Source organism: Bison bison, unplaced genomic scaffold (assembly GCF_000754665.1).
Source record: "Bison bison bison isolate TAMUID 2011002044 unplaced genomic scaffold, Bison_UMD1.0 scf7180017864462, whole genome shotgun sequence".
Lineage (NCBI taxonomy): Eukaryota > Metazoa > Chordata > Mammalia > Artiodactyla > Bovidae > Bison > Bison bison.
The window spans coordinates 2,411,300-2,429,017 of NW_011495024.1; the positions used below are offsets into that span (position 1 = coordinate 2,411,300).

Here is a 17,718-nt window from a genome sequence, read left to right on the forward strand (position 1 = left end):
TCTCCTTGGTTACCTGCCCACTGATGATTTGAAATAAACACAGTCACACAAGATCCCTCTGTGCCAACCTCATTCTCAGGGTGTAGTTACTTCTGGCATTTTTCGAACTCTTGGAGATGCATGTGAGGAAGATTTCATAATGTCTGAGACCACACAACTCCCCTCCCCTCTCAACCTCCCCTCCTCAACTCCATAACATGAATCTTGCTCGTGCGTTCACCTCCAATGGCCTGTCTAGCCAGTCTCTTTCCTGATGAGGCAAAAGTCCTGCTGGCTTATTAGACAATGTCACACAACACAAGCATTTTTGCCACTTCAGCCCCACAGTTGGACCTACACTCAGACAAAACACAAACCAAATGGCATTCAGCTTTTTGAAGCCATACTGCAACGTACATTTCTGTGACATGCTTAAGATATAAAATCTCATATCACTTACATGTGGAATCTAAACTATGGCACAAAGGAACCTACCCACAAAACAGATCAAACCAGTCCATCCTAAAGGAAATCAATCCTGAATATTCACTGAAGGACTGATGCTGAAGCTGACGCTCCAATACTCTGGCCACCTGATGTGAAGAGCCGACTCACTGAAAAAGACCCTGATGCTGGGACAGATTGAAGGCAGGAGGAAAAGGGGGCGACAGAGGATGAGATGGTTGGATGGCACCACTGACTCAATGGACATGGGTTTGAGCAAACTCTGGGAGATGGTGAAGGACAGGGAAACCCGGTGTGCTGCAGTCCATGGGGTTACAAAGAGTTGGACACGACTTAACAACTGAACAACAACAACAAAACAGAAACTGACGCATAGACATAAAGAACAGACTTGTGGTTGCCAAGAGGCAGGGTGGGCGGAATGGACTGGGAGTCTGGGTTTGGTACATGCAAACTATTACATTTAGAATGGATAAAAACCAAGGCCGTACTGTATAGCACAGGAAACTATATTCAATATCCTGAGATAAACCATAATGGAAAAGAATATTTAAAAAGCAAAGTATACATGTGTATAACTGAGTTCTTTACTGTAGAGCAGAGACTGGCACAACACTGTAAGTCAACTATACTTCAGTCAAAAAAAAAGAGCTGCAAGATGTCAGACCAAGGGACAAGTCCAAGCACTGCTGGAAGGTTGCAGAACAAAGCCCCACCGAAGCCCCCTTTTAAGAAGCTGGAGCTGGGCTGGGGTAGAGGGATATTCAGCAAGTGTGGCTTCCTGGCTCTATCCACCAGCTGCTGCCTCAGCAACATGGGAGGAGAAGTCATTCTGGCTTCACTGCCTCTGCACTGCAGCTCTCAGAGGACACCCCGTGCAGACTGCAGGGCTCCACAGCCGAGACTGAGCTGCCAGAGCACAGAGCAGCAGTTTTCAATCACAGGGACAGAACACAATCACCAGGGGATATTTTCCAAGCTTCATTTCCCCCGGAAGGTTTTTTAAAAAGTATTTATTTATCTGGCTGTGCTGGGTCTTAGTTGCGGCATGTGGGATCTTTAGTTGCAGTATGTGAGCACCTTAGTTCCTTGACCAGGGATGAAACTCAGGCTCCCTGCACTGGGAGTGCAGAGTCTTATCCACTGGATCACCAGGGAAGTCTGCCACTGGGAGGTTTATGGAAAGGGAGATTGCATGTTTCAAGAAAGCTTCTTAGGTGATTGGAAGGATGTCCTCTGGCAGGCCCTACTGGGAGAACCACTGGCAAATAGGATCTGGGGGCTCCTGGGATGAGGGAGGGAATGGTTCCCCAGCACCATTCCCACCTCCACGAAGGTCTACACGTAAGAGCCAAGCTGGGTGATGCCTTTTTTTTTTTACAGCAAAACCCTAGCAATCTCCCTGCTGATATCTCACGGTCCTTATAGTTTGGAAATTCTTTGAATGTCTGATTGAAACCCTCTTCTGTAAATGGAAGCTAGGACTCTAATCCATTCTTCAGTAGAAACAATGAACTAGTGATAACTGTTCCTTATAGAATATCACAATATTTCCTTGAAGATTATTGTTCTTGTTTGTGTGTGTATATGTGTGTGTGCATATGCTCTCAGTTGTGTCCAACTCTTTGTGACCCTGTGGACTGTAGCCCTCCAGGCTCCTCTGTCCATGGAATTTTCCAGGCAAGAAAACTGGAGTGGGTTGCCATTTCCTACTCCAGGGATCTTCCTGACTCAGGAATGGAAGCTGTGTGTCTTCTGTCTCCTGCATTGGCAGGCGGGTTCCTTACCACTGAAGCACCTGGAAGTTCATTACTGTTCTTACTGGTCAATATCTGGACAACATTTTCTCTAGGAAGAGATTTCCTCTCAAATAAATCATTCCCTAACCCAATAGGAAGATCCTGAATTATTCTTGTAATCACTGCTTCCGTTTTGACTTTTTTTCTGAGTGGCTACTTTTCACATATTTTCAAAAACTCCAACAAATAATAGTTTCTCCAGTGTGTCCTCCTCATAAATGCCAGGCTCTGGGAGGAGACTCGTCTCAGGACAGATTTGTTAAATGCCTTGAGTGCACTCAAAATTACTCAATGAGAGATTGTCCAAAACTCTCTCTTACAGCCTCCCAACTGAGAAATACAGGGAAGCCGTCCTACCAGGCACCAGAGCTCTGATTCAACTGGAAATCTTCTCCAAATTACCCTGAACAGTCACCTTGCAGTATCCAACCAACCCCATCCTTGTTCTGGATGTCATCTATCATTATATCAATGCGACACACGCTGAATGACAAAGGCTCATCCTCATTCTTCTCTTCTGAGGCACTTTCCAGGTCAAAATAATATGTGAAGTGATCTGCTTAATGCAATTTCCTACCAACAGCCTGGTGTCTCAATGCATTAATACTACGAGGCTTATTCTCGTGACTCAGAACAAAAAGTAGCAGGACTGGGAACAGACCCACGTGCAGATTCCATGGGGCAAATCTGCCACGCTGAGGGCTAACCATAGGGCAAAACCAGGTACACATGAACATGTCTTCGTGGGCGAGGACATAAGAAGGGTTTCCAGGACAGCAACACATCAATCCATAAAGCATGGCTGGTTGTGCCTTGGGAGATGAAGCAGCCAGCCAAAGCAGGATTAGCCCAAGGTTATGGCTTCAGCGAGGCGGGCATGGCAACCCACTCCAGTATTCCTGCCTGGAGACTCCCTTGGACAGAGGAGCCTGGTGGGCTACAGTCCATAAGGTTTCAAAGAGTTGGACACGTCTAGAGCGACTAAGCACTCATGCACATATGGCTTTAGCAGTTGGAGAAGATGGCTCCATGTTTTATTACTGTTCAATTTGCTTAGGAAGCTGAAGCTGGGCTGCATAAAGACTACAGAGTTGGAGGCTTCTGCTAGAGAAATGGGGTCGCCCCATCTCTATGTGTTGTCTGGCAGGGCTCTGCTCACACACACACGGGATCATGCTGCTCTAAACCGGCCTGAGCCAATTCAGCCATTCAAGACTGGTGGGCTCTCTGGGGAAATACTGGGAAACTCTGAAGATCAGAGGTGAGTAGGAACTATGTCCCCTACACAGTGGTATGTTACAAGGGAAACAAGTCTCAGACTGAATTCTGTCACACAGACAAAGATATCAGTCACACAGACAAAGATATCAGCAAGCTGGCTGAACAATCGTACAAGCTGTTCCCGTAAGCCTAGTTTCTGTTCTTCATCCTTTCAGGCGTTCCAGTGAACACCATTCGTAAATTTCACTCTGAAGCAAATGCAGCATGATCAGCTAACCTTCACACTAAATCAGCACACTAAAGCTGCCATTAATTGGAGGCATTCAGTGGATTCAATTCAGTGGATTCCAGACCACAGGCATCATTCCCATACTCCAACTTCTGCTGCGCTACACAGATTATTTTGGCTACAGTCATTCAAGGGGGCTGCTCATCATTCTAACCAAACAGACATGTGCACACTACCCATTTCACTAGGGAAGCTTACCTCTAGCATTCCTTACATTTGTTGGTGAGCATACCGTGGCAGGTTAAGGAAGCATTCGACATTGTGGGTTTTTGGCCATAAGGCTCAGCTTGTGGGATCTTAGTCCCCCGGTCAGGGATCAAACCTGTGCCCCTTGCAGTAGGAGCTCAGAGTCCTAACCACTGGACCACCAGGGCATTCCTAGCATTTGCTATTCTTACACTAGTTGCATCTGTGTGGATTTTTCATCAAGATAGGAGTCAACTAACTGTCTTTTGGTGGCAAATTAAAATTTAGTAACAAACATAAATATCAAGCTGTTTATGTGAAAGTATTCAAAGTGAAATTTTAAGTAATAAGTATTATACAATGAAGACAGTGGAATAGAGGCACTTAAGTCAGGTACTCAAGGTCCAACATTCTAATATCCTTGGTTCCAGTTTCCCATCTGTAAAAACAGGAGTAAACTTCCCACCCATGAGGGTGGCTGCTATCAAAAAAACAAAACAAGTGTTGGCAAGGATGTGCAGAAATTGCAGCCCTTGTGTACTGGTGGTGGGATATAAAATGATGCAGCTGCTGTGGAAAACAACGTGACGGTTCTTCAAAAAAGTCAAACACAGAGTTGATGTGATCCAGCAATTCTACTTCTGGGTATATCCCCAGAAGAGTTGAAAGCAGAGTCTTAAACAGATATTTGTACCCCTATGTTCACAGCAGAAATATTCACAAGAGCCCAAGAAGTGAAGCAACCCAACTGTCCACAGACAAATGAATGGTTTTTGTAAAAAAATGAATATATGCATATCATGGACTATTTCTCAGTTTTACAAAGGAGGGAAGGGGGTTAAGGGGGAAGGGACAAACTGGAAGATTGGGATAACACAAACACACTACTATATATAAAATAGATAACTAATAAGGGCCTACTGTTTTGCACAGGGAACTCTACTCAATACTCTGTAATGGTCTATAAGGGCAAAGAATCTAAAAAGGAGTAGATATATGTAAAACATATTCACTTTGCTGTACAGCTGAAACTAATACCACATTGTAAATCAACCATAGTCCAATAAATTTTTTTTTTTAAGTAAGGAAATTGTGACACAGGCTACAATATGTATGAACCTTGAGGATATGATGCTATGTGAAATAAGCCAGTCACAAAAGGACAAATAGTACATGATTCCACTTACATGAGTTACCTAGAGTCCTGGAATTTGTAGAAAGTAGAATGGTGGTTGCCAGGGGCTGGGGCCAGGGGCTATGGAAAGTCATTATTTAATGGCAATAGGGTTTCAATTCTGCAAATGAAAAGAGATCTGGACATGGACGGTGGTGATGGTCACACAACGTGAAACTACTTAATGCCACTGAACCGTACACTTAAAAATGGTTAGAATGATCAATTTTATATTATGTGCACTTTACCACAATTAAAAATGATTTTTAAAAGACAGAAATGAAAACATCTATCAGAGCTGCTGAATTAGATGAGACGGTGTTTGTGAAGCACCTAACACAACAATGTTACTAACAGTTATGGACACATGTTAAGTCACTTGAGTCACGTCAGACTCTTTGTGACCCCATGGACCGTAGTCCCACCAGGCTCCTCTGTCCCTGGGATTTTCCAGACAAGCATAACGGAGTGGGATGCCATTTCCTACTCCATATGGTCATATTATGTGTAGTTATAAGCAGCCCTGACTTTCTCTTTCCTTTAAACCTGTGTATTCTCAAGATGAAGTGGTGTATGGCCTTATAAATTCTGCTCTGCTGCTTAGAGTCGGGGCATCTGATCAGATGATGAAGGGGCCAGGACCCTTACCATCGTGGGGAAACACCAAGTGTGGGGCTTAAACAACTCGGCACACCCATCAGTATTTATCTCCCCTGTGTTTCCTTGCCTCTCCCAGCTCTCTGCTTTACAGTATCTGTTTGCCCCCCGCAAGCCTCCCCACACACGTCAGAGTGAATGGCTGTACCATAGCAGGTCCGTCCGTCTCCTCGGAAGCCGATGGAGCACTCGCAGGTGAACTGGGTCCCTGGGCCAGGGCGACAGGCCGCATTGGAGTCACACCCATGACTGCCAATGTAGCAAGGATTCTGAAGGGCATCAGGGGAGCCATCTGCAAAGGCAGAGACATTGAAACCACGTGAGGATTCAGAAACACTTACAGGTTACCTCCTCCCCCAGAAAGTAGGACAGGATTGATGACCAGGAAACCTGCTGACTCCTGCTCACTTGAAGTGGGATCAGCAAACTACATCCCTTTGGACTCATGTCTATTTTTATAAAGTTTTATTGGAAACCGGCCACATGCATTTACTTGAAAGTGGTCTATGGCTGTTTTTGTGCTACAGTTGTAGAACTGCACTCATGACAGAAACTGCATGATGAGCAAAGCCTCCAGGATTTGCTGTTTGGCCTTCTAAGAAAAAATATGCCAACCCCTGATGCCTGGAGCTACAGCAGTCAAAGGAGGGAGAGAAACACCTGCCCTCTTCTGGTGTATGGAGAGCCAAGGGCCAATCTGACCAGCTGGAGAAGTGACCTGAGTATGGAGGGAGAACCAAAAATCACTGAGATAGAGAAATACCACACCCAGACACCAAATATACGGAACCTCTAGGGCTTAAAGACTTGGACTACGTGAGGCCTTGAGGCTGGGCTATCGCACTGGCTCCAGCTTCTTCCACAATCAGAAGCAGCCCAGCCCAGACCCCAGCTCCACACTGTGCTGTCCCAGGGCAGAGAGCTCGCTGTAGGCTCTGGGCCTGACTTTTAGCAGATTTGATTTGGATTTCCCCAAGCCCTGAGCACACATTCCTTTCACAGTGAGTGTCAGAGTTTTTTAAAATAGGCACATGAAAAGATGCTCAATATCACTAACTATCAGGTAAATGCAAATAAAAACTACAAGGGGTACTACCTTTCGCCAGTCAGAATGGCCATCATTAAAAAGTCTACACATAACAATGGTGGAAAGGGTATGCAGAAAATGGAACCCTCGTGCACTGTGAGGGAATGTAAATTTGTGTAGCTACTATGGAAAATGGTATGGAGGTTCCTCAAAAAGCTAAAAACCAGAGTTGCAATATGATCCAGCAATCCCACTCCTGGGCATATATCCAGACAAAACTACAAAAAGATACATGTCCCTATGTTCACAGCAGCCGAGACAGGGAAGAACCTAAACGCCCATTGACAGATGAATGGATAAAGGTGTGGTACATATATACAACAGAATATTACTCAGCCATAAAAGGGAAAAGGGAATGAAATAATGTCATTTTGAAGCTACATGGATGGACCTAGAGACTACCTTACTAAGTGAAGAAGTCAGAAAGACAAATACCTATGTTATCATTTATATGTGCGACCTAAAATATGACACAAAGAACTTATTTACAAAACAGAAACAGGCTCACAGACACAGACAACAGACCCGTGTTGTCAAGTGTGGGGGGCAGGGGTGGGCGAGAAGGGGAGGGTAGGACTGGGGAGTTTGGGATTAGCAGATACAGACTATTACATATAGAATGGTATAGAATGGATAAAGAACAAGGCCCTACTGTATAGCACAGGGAACTATATTCAATATTCTGTAATAAATCATAATGGAAAAGAGTAGAAAATAAATACAGAAATAAAAATAAATGCCCGGCTGCACGCAGGTGCAGCCCTTGAATGGTCTACTCTTTACCTTAGGTTTTCTAAGAATCATAGATGAGAAGATGTTTATTTTTGTCAGGAGCTATTTTAGCATGACTTTCTTCTTACCGAGAACAAGAGATGAAGAACAACACATCAAAAACACAGACAGGGCCACGCAGGTGGACACACACACACACACACACACACACACACAACTCCCAGTCCGAGCCGCCACCTCTTACCCCTCACAGGACCAATGGAGTTGCTGAGAGCATAGCGCAGGATCCTCTCCTCCTGGTTGTACAGGACAAACACGCTGTCCACAGAGAGCTGCTGGGTGCTGGGCAGGGCTGGCCGGGAGTCGTCGTGGAGGCACTCCCGGAAGGTGATGGTCTGGCGCCACTGGTAAGTGTGGACGTGCGAAGGGGCAGTGCCATGTCGCTCGGGCTCCGTCACCGTGTACTCCCGGGTGGAGGATGATGTGATCACTGGATATGGGTGGAAGCAGGAGACAGAGGAGAGAGCTTGAGGATGCAAGAGGCTTAGGACATGAAAATCATCAGCAGGGCTTCCCTGGTAGCTCAGTGGTAAAGAATCTGCCTGCCAATGCAGGGGACACGGGTTCGATCCCTGGTCCGGGAAGATACCACATGCTGTGGAGCAACTAAACCCCTGCACCAAAACTATTGAGCCGGTGCTCTAGAGCCCAGGAGCTGCAACTGCCGAAGCCCTGGGACCGTAGAGCCGTTGTTCCGTAACAAGCAAAGCCACTGCGATGAGAAGCCTGCCCCCCGCAACTAGAGAGCAGCCCCCACTGGCAGAAACTAGAGGAAAAGCCTGACCAGGCCACTGCGATGAGAAGCCTGCCCCCCGCAACTAGAGAGCAGCCCCCACTGGCAGAAACTAGAGGAAAAGCCTGACCAGGCCACTGCGATGAGAAGCCTGCCCCCCGCAACTAGAGAGCAGCCCCCACTGGCAGAAACTAGAGGAAAAGCCTGACCAGGCCACTGCGATGAGAAGCCTGCCCCCCGCAACTAGAGAGCAGCCCCCACTGGCAGAAACTAGAGGAAAAGCCTGACCAGGCCACTGCGATGAGAAGCCTGCCCCCCGCAACTAGAGAGCAGCCCCCACTGGCAGAAACTAGAGGAAAAGCCTGACCAGGCCACTGCGATGAGAAGCCTGCCCCCCGCAACTAGAGAGCAGCCCCCACTGGCAGAAACTAGAGGAAAAGCCTGACCAGAAGTGCAGACCCAGCAAAACCCAAAATAAATAAATGAAATAATCAGCAGTATTCTCTGCTCATAATGTGACCAGATGAGAGGTCAGATGGAACAGGATAAATAAGACCATTTATTTCAGTGTTGAGATTCATTCTGCTACCTAGATTTCCTATTATTGCTGTTATTTGCATTAGGAATATTTATTGCTTTTTCTCATCAAGTGTTTCTCTGTAAGTTCCTTAGTCAACCCCGGGACTAAGGCCTGATGGAAAGAGCACCAGCTTGGAAAGAGATACTCGAGAATTCACAACTTGGACCTTCATTCACAAGGAGCATGATCACAGACCAGTTACTAACTTCTTTACCCTGTTTCCTTTACAACATGGACTGGGGTAAGGATGAGATAATATATATAGAATGTCTGGAATCAAGCAGGCTAATCCTCTACAAGACAAACTACCATTTATGGAGCACTGACCATGTGACAAGCAGAGTGCTGACTGCTTTCTATGGGTCATCTCACTTAGGATTCAATAAACAGTGGCTGCTATAAATAACTCTAGATTAAACGGTTCTCTGATGTATAAAAATGAGACACTAATAGGTTTCAGTAGCCAATTTCTATAAATTACTAAAGAGCTGTGAGCAAATCTCAATAGAGAAGAGAGACAGTCTTCCCTACTCAGAAGAGAGCTAGTTTACTTTTGGCCCATGCAGTGAAAAATCTTGACTTCCTATTTAAAAAAAAAAGAAGTACAAAAGGCTCTTTATATTTGTGTGCTCTGCTGTAGTTGGTAATAAAAGCCAGAGGATAAATAAAAGATTGGTGTAAGCTGCCTCTTGTCCAGTTCCCATGTGCTGGACTGCCAGAAACACCATCTGGTCACAGCCTGACTTGCAGGTGGGGTCCTCCTGATTCTCCTCCCACCTCCTACCCACCCTCTCATTTTCCCCAGGAGAGCCCGAGCAGGCCACGAAGTCATGGTAATTGGTACAACTTTTCTAGATGGCAATTTAGTAAGAGACTTTTAAAGAGTTTCCTTTGACTCATCACTTCTATTTCTAGGAATTCGGTCAGAAAAGAACCAGAAATTTGGTCAAGGTTTATGATGAAGATGATCATTGCAACTCATGGAGACAAGGAAAATTGGAAATAATGTAAGCTTTAGAAAAGAGAATGGTTTAAATTGACAGCCATACAATAAAATGGTATAGATTCATTGAAAGTGTTTGCAAAGCCTATTTAATGGAACTATCAAGCAGTCATGATTTGACCTAACCGGAAAAGTGAACATACAATAATGCGGTATGATTGCAATTTAAATCAAAACTATATACTTGACTGTAGAGTATACAATAGTATTGCATCAATGTTAAACTTCCTGATTTTGATGATTGTACTGGGACCATGAGAGAATATTCTTGTCATTAGAAAAAACATGTGAAATATTGTAAAATATTTAGGAGATGCAGGATCACAGCATCTACAACTTACTCTCTCTTATATATAAGGAAGGGAGAGAACAATTAAGAGAATGTAGCAAAATGTTAACAATCGGTGAAGCTGGGGAAATGATATGTGGATATGGTGCTATTTTCAACTTTCTGTAAATTTGAAATGAAAAGTTTAAAAACTACATATAGATATATAATAAAATTATTTTATTCTGAAATTATATCATATGATGAGCTATTTATGTTGGGCTAGTATACATGTTGATATATATGTGAATATATGTGTAATATACATATGTTGGGATATTTTTATATATAAAGAGAAGTACATGATTTTTCATATATAAGGATAGAATACATGTTGATATATAAATACATATATGTGAGGTATATATACGTTGGGATATATTTTGTATATAAGGAAAAGGCTGAAAGAAATACACTTAATTTAATAATTGTGTCCTGGTTTTAGGTCTGTAAGTCATGCTTATTTTCTTTTCTGCGCTAAAGTCTCTCCAATGAGCATGCTCAATGTCTGTAATTAAGGGAAGGTGATCTGAGTAAGGTAACCCCTGCGTTTCCCTTTCTGGAGGCCAGGAGACAGCATGAGCTCAGGCTGGAGCCCACGTGCAGCGCTGCCCTGGGTTGAAGGATGCGGGACGCGGCTCACCCTGCCGTGAGTAGTGGTAGAGCTCCGTGTAGGGTTCGATGTGCACCGAGGAGCCAAAGGCGATCTGCGGCACGCGGCCCTCCAGCTCCGTGTCAATGGTCAGGTGTCCGTGCTCATCAATGCCGCTGAACTGCTGCTTAATGATCAGCTTGTCCCGGTGCCCCACAAAGGTCACCTCAGCCTGGCGGGTGAACTCCCCCCCTGCAAAGCAAGGTCAGTCTGTCACTTTGCTGTCAAAGAAGTCACATTCATGCCTGCCCGGACTCATGGTGGGGACAGGTTCACACCCCCTCTGCAGACGCGTTAGTCTGGTGAGTAGAAACAGGGCCAGTGATGTCAAGGAAAGCGCCGTCCTCTCAGCCCAACTCAGTCACGCACAAGGAACAAAGCCATTTCCCATCCGAAAACTAGCATCTGAGACAGGCGGGCTCAGGATTTGTGCTGGAAAAAGCAGGGTGTTGGGGTTTGCGCTCAGTACTGGTCGGGTAAACTTGAATGAGTTACTTACACCCACTGAGCCTCCATTTCCTGATGATGAAACTGGTGTACAATATCTATCTTGCGGAAATTAGATAAGTATGTTAAACAGTGCTCTGCCAAATGTCAAGTGCTCTAAGACATCAGTTAAGGGGATGACTATTGTTCACAGCTACGCCCCAGCCAGGATGGGTGAGTTGTTCAGGGCAAACCATCACCAAGTCCAGATACCATCCTAGAAGCACATACCATGGGTGCTGGCTCAGGAACTCCCCTTGGTCTATGCAGGGCAGCAGCCCCAAACAAGCAGGAAAAAAACATTCCACCTTCTTCCAGCTTCCTCCCTTTTCCACGTATGCAGTCTCCCCTGATAGCATGGCTGGCAGCTATTTCATGATATGTGAAAATTATATGAAATTTACATTTCAGTGCCCATGAATAATTTCATTGGAACACAGTCATGCTCATTGATTTGTGTATTATCTATGCCTGGTTTCAACTGATAAAAACAGAGCTGAATAGCTGCAACAGAGAACGAATAGCCCAAAATATTTAGGCAAAGCTTAAACTATTTATTCTCTGGCTCTTTGCAGAAAAAGTCTGACAACTCCTGCTTTACAGTCCCCAGGTCCAGGCAGATATCCCGCTGATAACACATGTTCTGGGGCAGTTAAGAAGGACCACTGTAGAAACAAATATTTGCTGTTGTAGGGAATTTGTAAAGATTACCTCTGCCTCCCTGAAGTTGGTGTAAGTCACAACGTAACTTCAATTTAAATCGACCCATATACAAAGCGTCACCAATATGAAACCGCTCCCTGATCAAAATGTAATTCTAGACAGTCTTAGTTAATGTGTTGTTGCTGTTCAGTCGCTCAGTCATGTGCAACTCTTTGTGACCCCATGCACGCCTGGCTTCTCTGTCCTTCACAGTCTCCCAGAGTTTGCTCAAACTTATGTCTGCTGATGCCATCTAGCATCTCATCATCTCTCGCCCCTTCTCCTCCTGCCCTCAATCTTTTCCAGCATCACATTCTTTTCCAATGAGTCGGTTCTTCGCTTTAAGTGGCCAAAGTAATGGAGCTTCAGCATCAGTCCTCCCAATGAATTCAGGGTTGATTTCCTTTAGGATTGACTGGTCTCATCTCCTTGTATACTAATGAAAAACTTGATGATTTTACCCTAACACCTTACTTCCAGAGCCACAAAATACTTATTTGTAACTTATCTGCAGACACATAGAGTTCCCTTTCCATTCAACCCAGCCCATTAATTTTAAGGTCAATTACCTGTGATGCTGAAGCCATTCTTGAATCCGTCTTGCTCCACTGCAAACATCCATCCAATGATGCCTCCAATAGGGGCCAGAGGAAGCAGAGAGTACCCGACAGTCTCAGGAATGGTGCTGATGGCTGTGTAGGACCGCCCATGGTTCATTACCACGTACGAATGGAGGTCGGTGTTCTCAAAGACAATGGGGACCTGGCTGTCCCCCACAAAGATCCTCCCTTTCACCTTGCCGTTAACTCGCTGCGGGGAACCTGAACGAGAAACGAAGAAAGAAGCCAGCCCTTCAGAATAGAATAGTGTGTCTGGTGGGCTCTGTACCCATAAAGCAAAGAGCCCGGCAGTGCTGGGGTAAAGGGCTTTTGGGGTAAGTGAAGGAAGTCCTTCCCAAGACGAAGGCAGTCCCTGCAGCTGTGGCTATGAGCTGCAGAAATTCCAACTTTCTTCCTCTCTTCCATATTGATGGATAATGGATAGCAGAAAAGTGGGACCCACTGTATGATGAAGGAACATCAGAGGCAAATAACACAATTTCAGGAGAATAGCATCATGGGTGATCCAGAACTAGGTGATATATAACTGATTACTTTTGAGAATATCAGGGACAGAATTAGTCATTTCACTGGGACAATGGGGCTAAACTGGATGGGACATTAGGTTGTCTGATTTATAACTTATCTTAAAAAAAAAATAACTATTTTTGGCTGAGCTAGGTCTTTGTTGCTGTGCATGGGCTTGGTTTAGATGCAGTATGCAGGGGCCGGGGGAGCTACTCTTCACTGCGATGTGCGGGATTCTCATTGCAGTGGCTTCTCTTGTTTCAGAGCACGGCCTCTAGGTGCCCGGGCTTCAGTGGTTGTGGTGCACAGGTTTAGTTGCTCCACAGCATGTGGAACCTTCTTGGATCAGGGATCAAATCCATGTCCCCCGCACTGGCAGGTGGATTCTCACCTACTGGGCCACCAGGGAAGTCCCTAAGACTCTTAGGAACTTCTCTTAAAGAGCATCTCTGGCTCAAATATAAGTTGGCCAGTCTGAATCCTAGACCCTCACTAACCCAAGCCAGATAGAAGTAGCCACAGTGGGTATTGCAGGTCACACAAATATGCCCTCTGACCCATAACCAGCTTGTGGGCTGGGGTGTGTTTGTTGTTGGTCATTTCCTTTAGATGACTGGGAAAGATGTGAAACTTACTATGGCATATTTACAAGCTTTTTTCACATATTACCAAATAGTATATGTAGGACCCCATTTTAAAAAATTGCATTAATGATAGATGCTAGCATACTCATAGAGGAAAAATGTCTGAAGAGAGCTACACAAAATTGCTAATAGAGGTTAATTCAGGGTGATGTGGTGAACTTTCATTTTCTACACTATATATCTCTATAATGTTGGGATATTAATAACTTACACGTATTTATTATTGCTTAATCAGGAAAAGAAAAAATCTCAAGAAATCAAGTTGTTCTTGAATTTGAATAAGAAAATGGAAGGTTCCCATATGACCAGCAATTCCAACTCCTGAATATATACCCAAGAAAACAGAAAACACATGTTCACTTGAAAACTTGTACATGAATGTTCTTAGCAGCATTATTCATTAACAGCCAAAATGGGAAAGCGCTCAAATGTCCATCAACTGACGCACAGATAAATAAAATGTGGAAAATCCATACAATAGAATATTATTTAGCTAGGAAAAAAGAATAAGGTACTGGTACATCCTAAACATGGATACACCCTGAAAACATTATGCTAAGTAAAAGAAGCCAAACATGAAGGTCCCATGATATATGATTCCATTTATATGGAATGTCCAGAACAGGAAAACCCACATGGACAGACAGCAGATTAGGTGTTGACAGAGCCTGGGAATGAGGATGAATTGAGGGTGGCAGCTAAAAGATCCAGGTTTGCTTCTGGCATGATGAAAATGCTCTAAAATTAGAGGTAACAGTTGAATAACTTAGTGAATATACTAAAAACCACCAAATGGTATACTTTGATTGTGTTACTGACATCTTAAAAAACAAAAGCTGAAGGAAGAGGTAAGTACATCAGGTTTGATGTAGAATTAAATTCCACCACTTATTGATTGTACATATCATGTTTCTCTTCCTAGACTGTAAATGACTAGAGACAGGACCTTCACACCCAACTCCCTGGTTCCGTCGTAGCAGAGTTTTCTGTACATGGTAAGTTCTACAGTAAAGCTTATAGACTAACCTCAGACAAATGAGCTCTCACCTGAGCACTGTCGTCTGTGTTCTAACGACTTTCTGCTGTGTTTAATACATCCTAGGGCTTCCCTGGTGGCTCAGACAGTAAAGAATCCGCCTGCAATGTGGGAGACCTGAGTTCGATCCCGGCATTGGGGAGATCCCCTGGAGGAGGACATGGCAACCCACTCCAGTATTCTTGCCTGCTGAACCCCCAGGACAGAGGAGCCTGGTGAGTTACAGTCCATGGGGTCACAAAGAGTCAGACACGATTGAGCAACTAAGCACAGCACAGCTGCTAAACAGGGTCACTGAGGGCCTCCCCTGGCAGTCCAGCAGTTAAGATTCCACACTTGAACTGGAGGGGGCATGGGTTCAATCCCTGTTTGGGCCCTCATGCCACACAGTATGGCCCCCAAAGCAACAAAACCCCCCAAAACAAGGTCACTGACAAGCCAAGGCAGATTCGACACACAGAGTATTTCTGCACATAAACGGTGTCATTACACTGGGGGAATGCTATGGAGTTAGAAGACTAATATCAAAAAAATGCCTCCCCCAAACAGAAACAAGCAGGAAAGCCAAGGGAAGAAAACCACATTTTTTCCGTCAAACTTGGAGCTAGAAAAATATTTCAAAAGTAGTAAGATTCCAACAAATATTTAAACCACAAAACTATGACAGGGCGTGTTTAGAACGTCAAAAAATGTAGCTGAGCAATCTTTCATATCCAAGCTTGCTGCCAAATGCAACCTGTCAGCATTTCCAGCTCTGACATTTGGCATGGAAAGAGCTCATGAGATCGATCTTTGAGAAGAAGGGTTCATTGTAAATTGTGGAAGTTCTTCCCAGGGCAAGCAAAATATAAAAGCCAAGCCTAAAACAAAGCAGCAAAAGCATGTCATTCCTGGGGCAACGGGCAAGAAAAGAGATAACACATTTATAGATGTGAAAAACATCCCCCCAAATCAATATGCAAAGCATACAGAATTTTCTGACCTTGCTAAAGACAATATTTAACAAAACCTAGAAGGAACTTTTTTTTTTTTGAACCTTTCTTTTTTTTAAGCAAATTAAAAGAACTGATTTAACTTTAGCTATGGCAGGAAATCTGAAAAACAGAAAAGCATTCCTCCAACTGAGTTTTATTTAGTCATATTTTGCCAAGCAACTGAGGTTCCTCCGTAAACATATGAGGAAAATGACGGGTGACAAGTAGAGTGATCTGGCATCTGCAGAGACGTGTTCAGTATGGTTTGCTTTATTTTTGCTTTCATTCTAATTTATGGTCTTGGGTTCCCATAAGTCTCCCTCTCTAAGTAAACTGTTATCCGGACCCTCTAGACTTTTGCAGAGATTTTTCAGAACATCTGAGAACATCAAGACTGGTTGATCCTTTTTTGGGGGTGCAGAGCTCAGGACTGATGCCAGCCCACAGCCAAATATGTTTTGGAGTTGACAGCACAATGGGTCTGGTCTCCAAAGTTAGCTGTGATGCGCCCCTTCTGCTCCTCCATCACCATGCTGGGGTTCCGGGAACACAAGGACAGGAATACCAGAGAGTAGGGGGACTGGAATAGTCCTTACCCCCTACATATTGCATTGGCCAGAAAGTTGGTTTGGTTTTAAGTACAAATAAAAGACACATTTTTCACTTTCACCAAGACCTTTACTGAACAAAGTACTTATTGAACAAACTTTTGGGCCAACCCAACATTTTGGTCTTCACCAGCCCACCATGGCCCTGCTGGAGTTGAACCACCATCATCATAGTCTGAGTGATGCCAAAAGAAGAGGTTTGAAAGAAACAGGAAAACAAGGGGGCCTGACAATTCATGGTCCAGGTTGCATAATTTCAACATTTCAGCCTGAAGATGGGTTCTCAATGGCCATCATTTCAGAGATGGAGAAACACCACAGGAAAGAAAGAGGCCTCCCCTTATTAGTAAAAAGGGCATTCCCTAGGACCTCTTCCCCCTCACCCCCATAGAGAAATACAGGCAAGAATGAGGAATGAGAGATGAAATATCACTGCCCAGCTGAAAACACCACCTACCTTTAGAGATCTGGGTAAAGGCAAGATTTCAAAACAAGCACCAAAACAAAACCACTCCTCCCTTTTCTCCCCCTTAAAAAGGATCAAAGACACAGTACCTTCTGCAACACACTGCCGACCGTTTCCCGTGTAGCCAGCAACACAGCGGCAACAGAAGCCGGTGGCAAAGTCCCTGCACTCTGCGTGCACAGAGCACTGGTGCCTGTTGTTGGCGCATGTCTGCCGGGAATCCGTGTTGTATCTGAAAACTGCTCGGAGAGAACACAGCACACCAGTAAGCACTTCACCGGCTCCGGACGAGGAGCCTTTAGAACACTGCACCCTCAGCTGTGCAAGACTGGACGTCTGCTCAGGCCGTTCAGACACAGGCCTCTCTATCTGTGGCCACTTAACTAGTACAGTGGTTCCATCACTCAAATCACTGAGGCATGTAGGTCTAAAAGGAGTTTGAGAAATCACATGGGTGAATTATTACTATTTTAATTTTTACTTTTGGGCTGTGCCATGAGGGATGTGGGATCTTAGTTCCCTGACCAGGGATTGAACCTGCTCCCCTTGCAATGGAAGTATGGGGTCTTAACCACTGGACTGCCGGGGAAGTCGCAAGGGTGAATTTTTTAAAAATGCTATAATCCAATGTCCTTAGTATCAATGAATCAATATTGGGTGATAGCTGTCCAATGTCAGTCTTAATATGGCATCCATCAAACATCATCAGATATGCATCAGACCAACCTTT

The 17,718-nt window shown here is 44.5% G+C and overlaps 1 protein-coding gene across 2 annotated transcripts in view; it reads right to left on the reverse strand.

Moving 5' to 3' along the window:
* Positions 1–17,718, reverse strand: part of NID1 (nidogen 1) — a 99,051-nt gene that overhangs the window by 40,557 nt on the left and 40,776 nt on the right. For both annotated transcript variants that reach the window (XM_010860106.1, XM_010860105.1), the window contains exons 5-9: positions 17,078–17,227; positions 12,703–12,954; positions 10,937–11,137; positions 7,834–8,079; positions 5,919–6,062 (exon numbers count right to left, since the gene is read on the reverse strand). In XM_010860106.1, the coding sequence (XP_010858408.1) occupies positions 5,919–6,062; positions 7,834–8,079; positions 10,937–11,137; positions 12,703–12,954; positions 17,078–17,227 (993 nt within the window). The remainder of the gene's footprint in view (positions 1–5,918; positions 6,063–7,833; positions 8,080–10,936; positions 11,138–12,702; positions 12,955–17,077; positions 17,228–17,718) is intronic.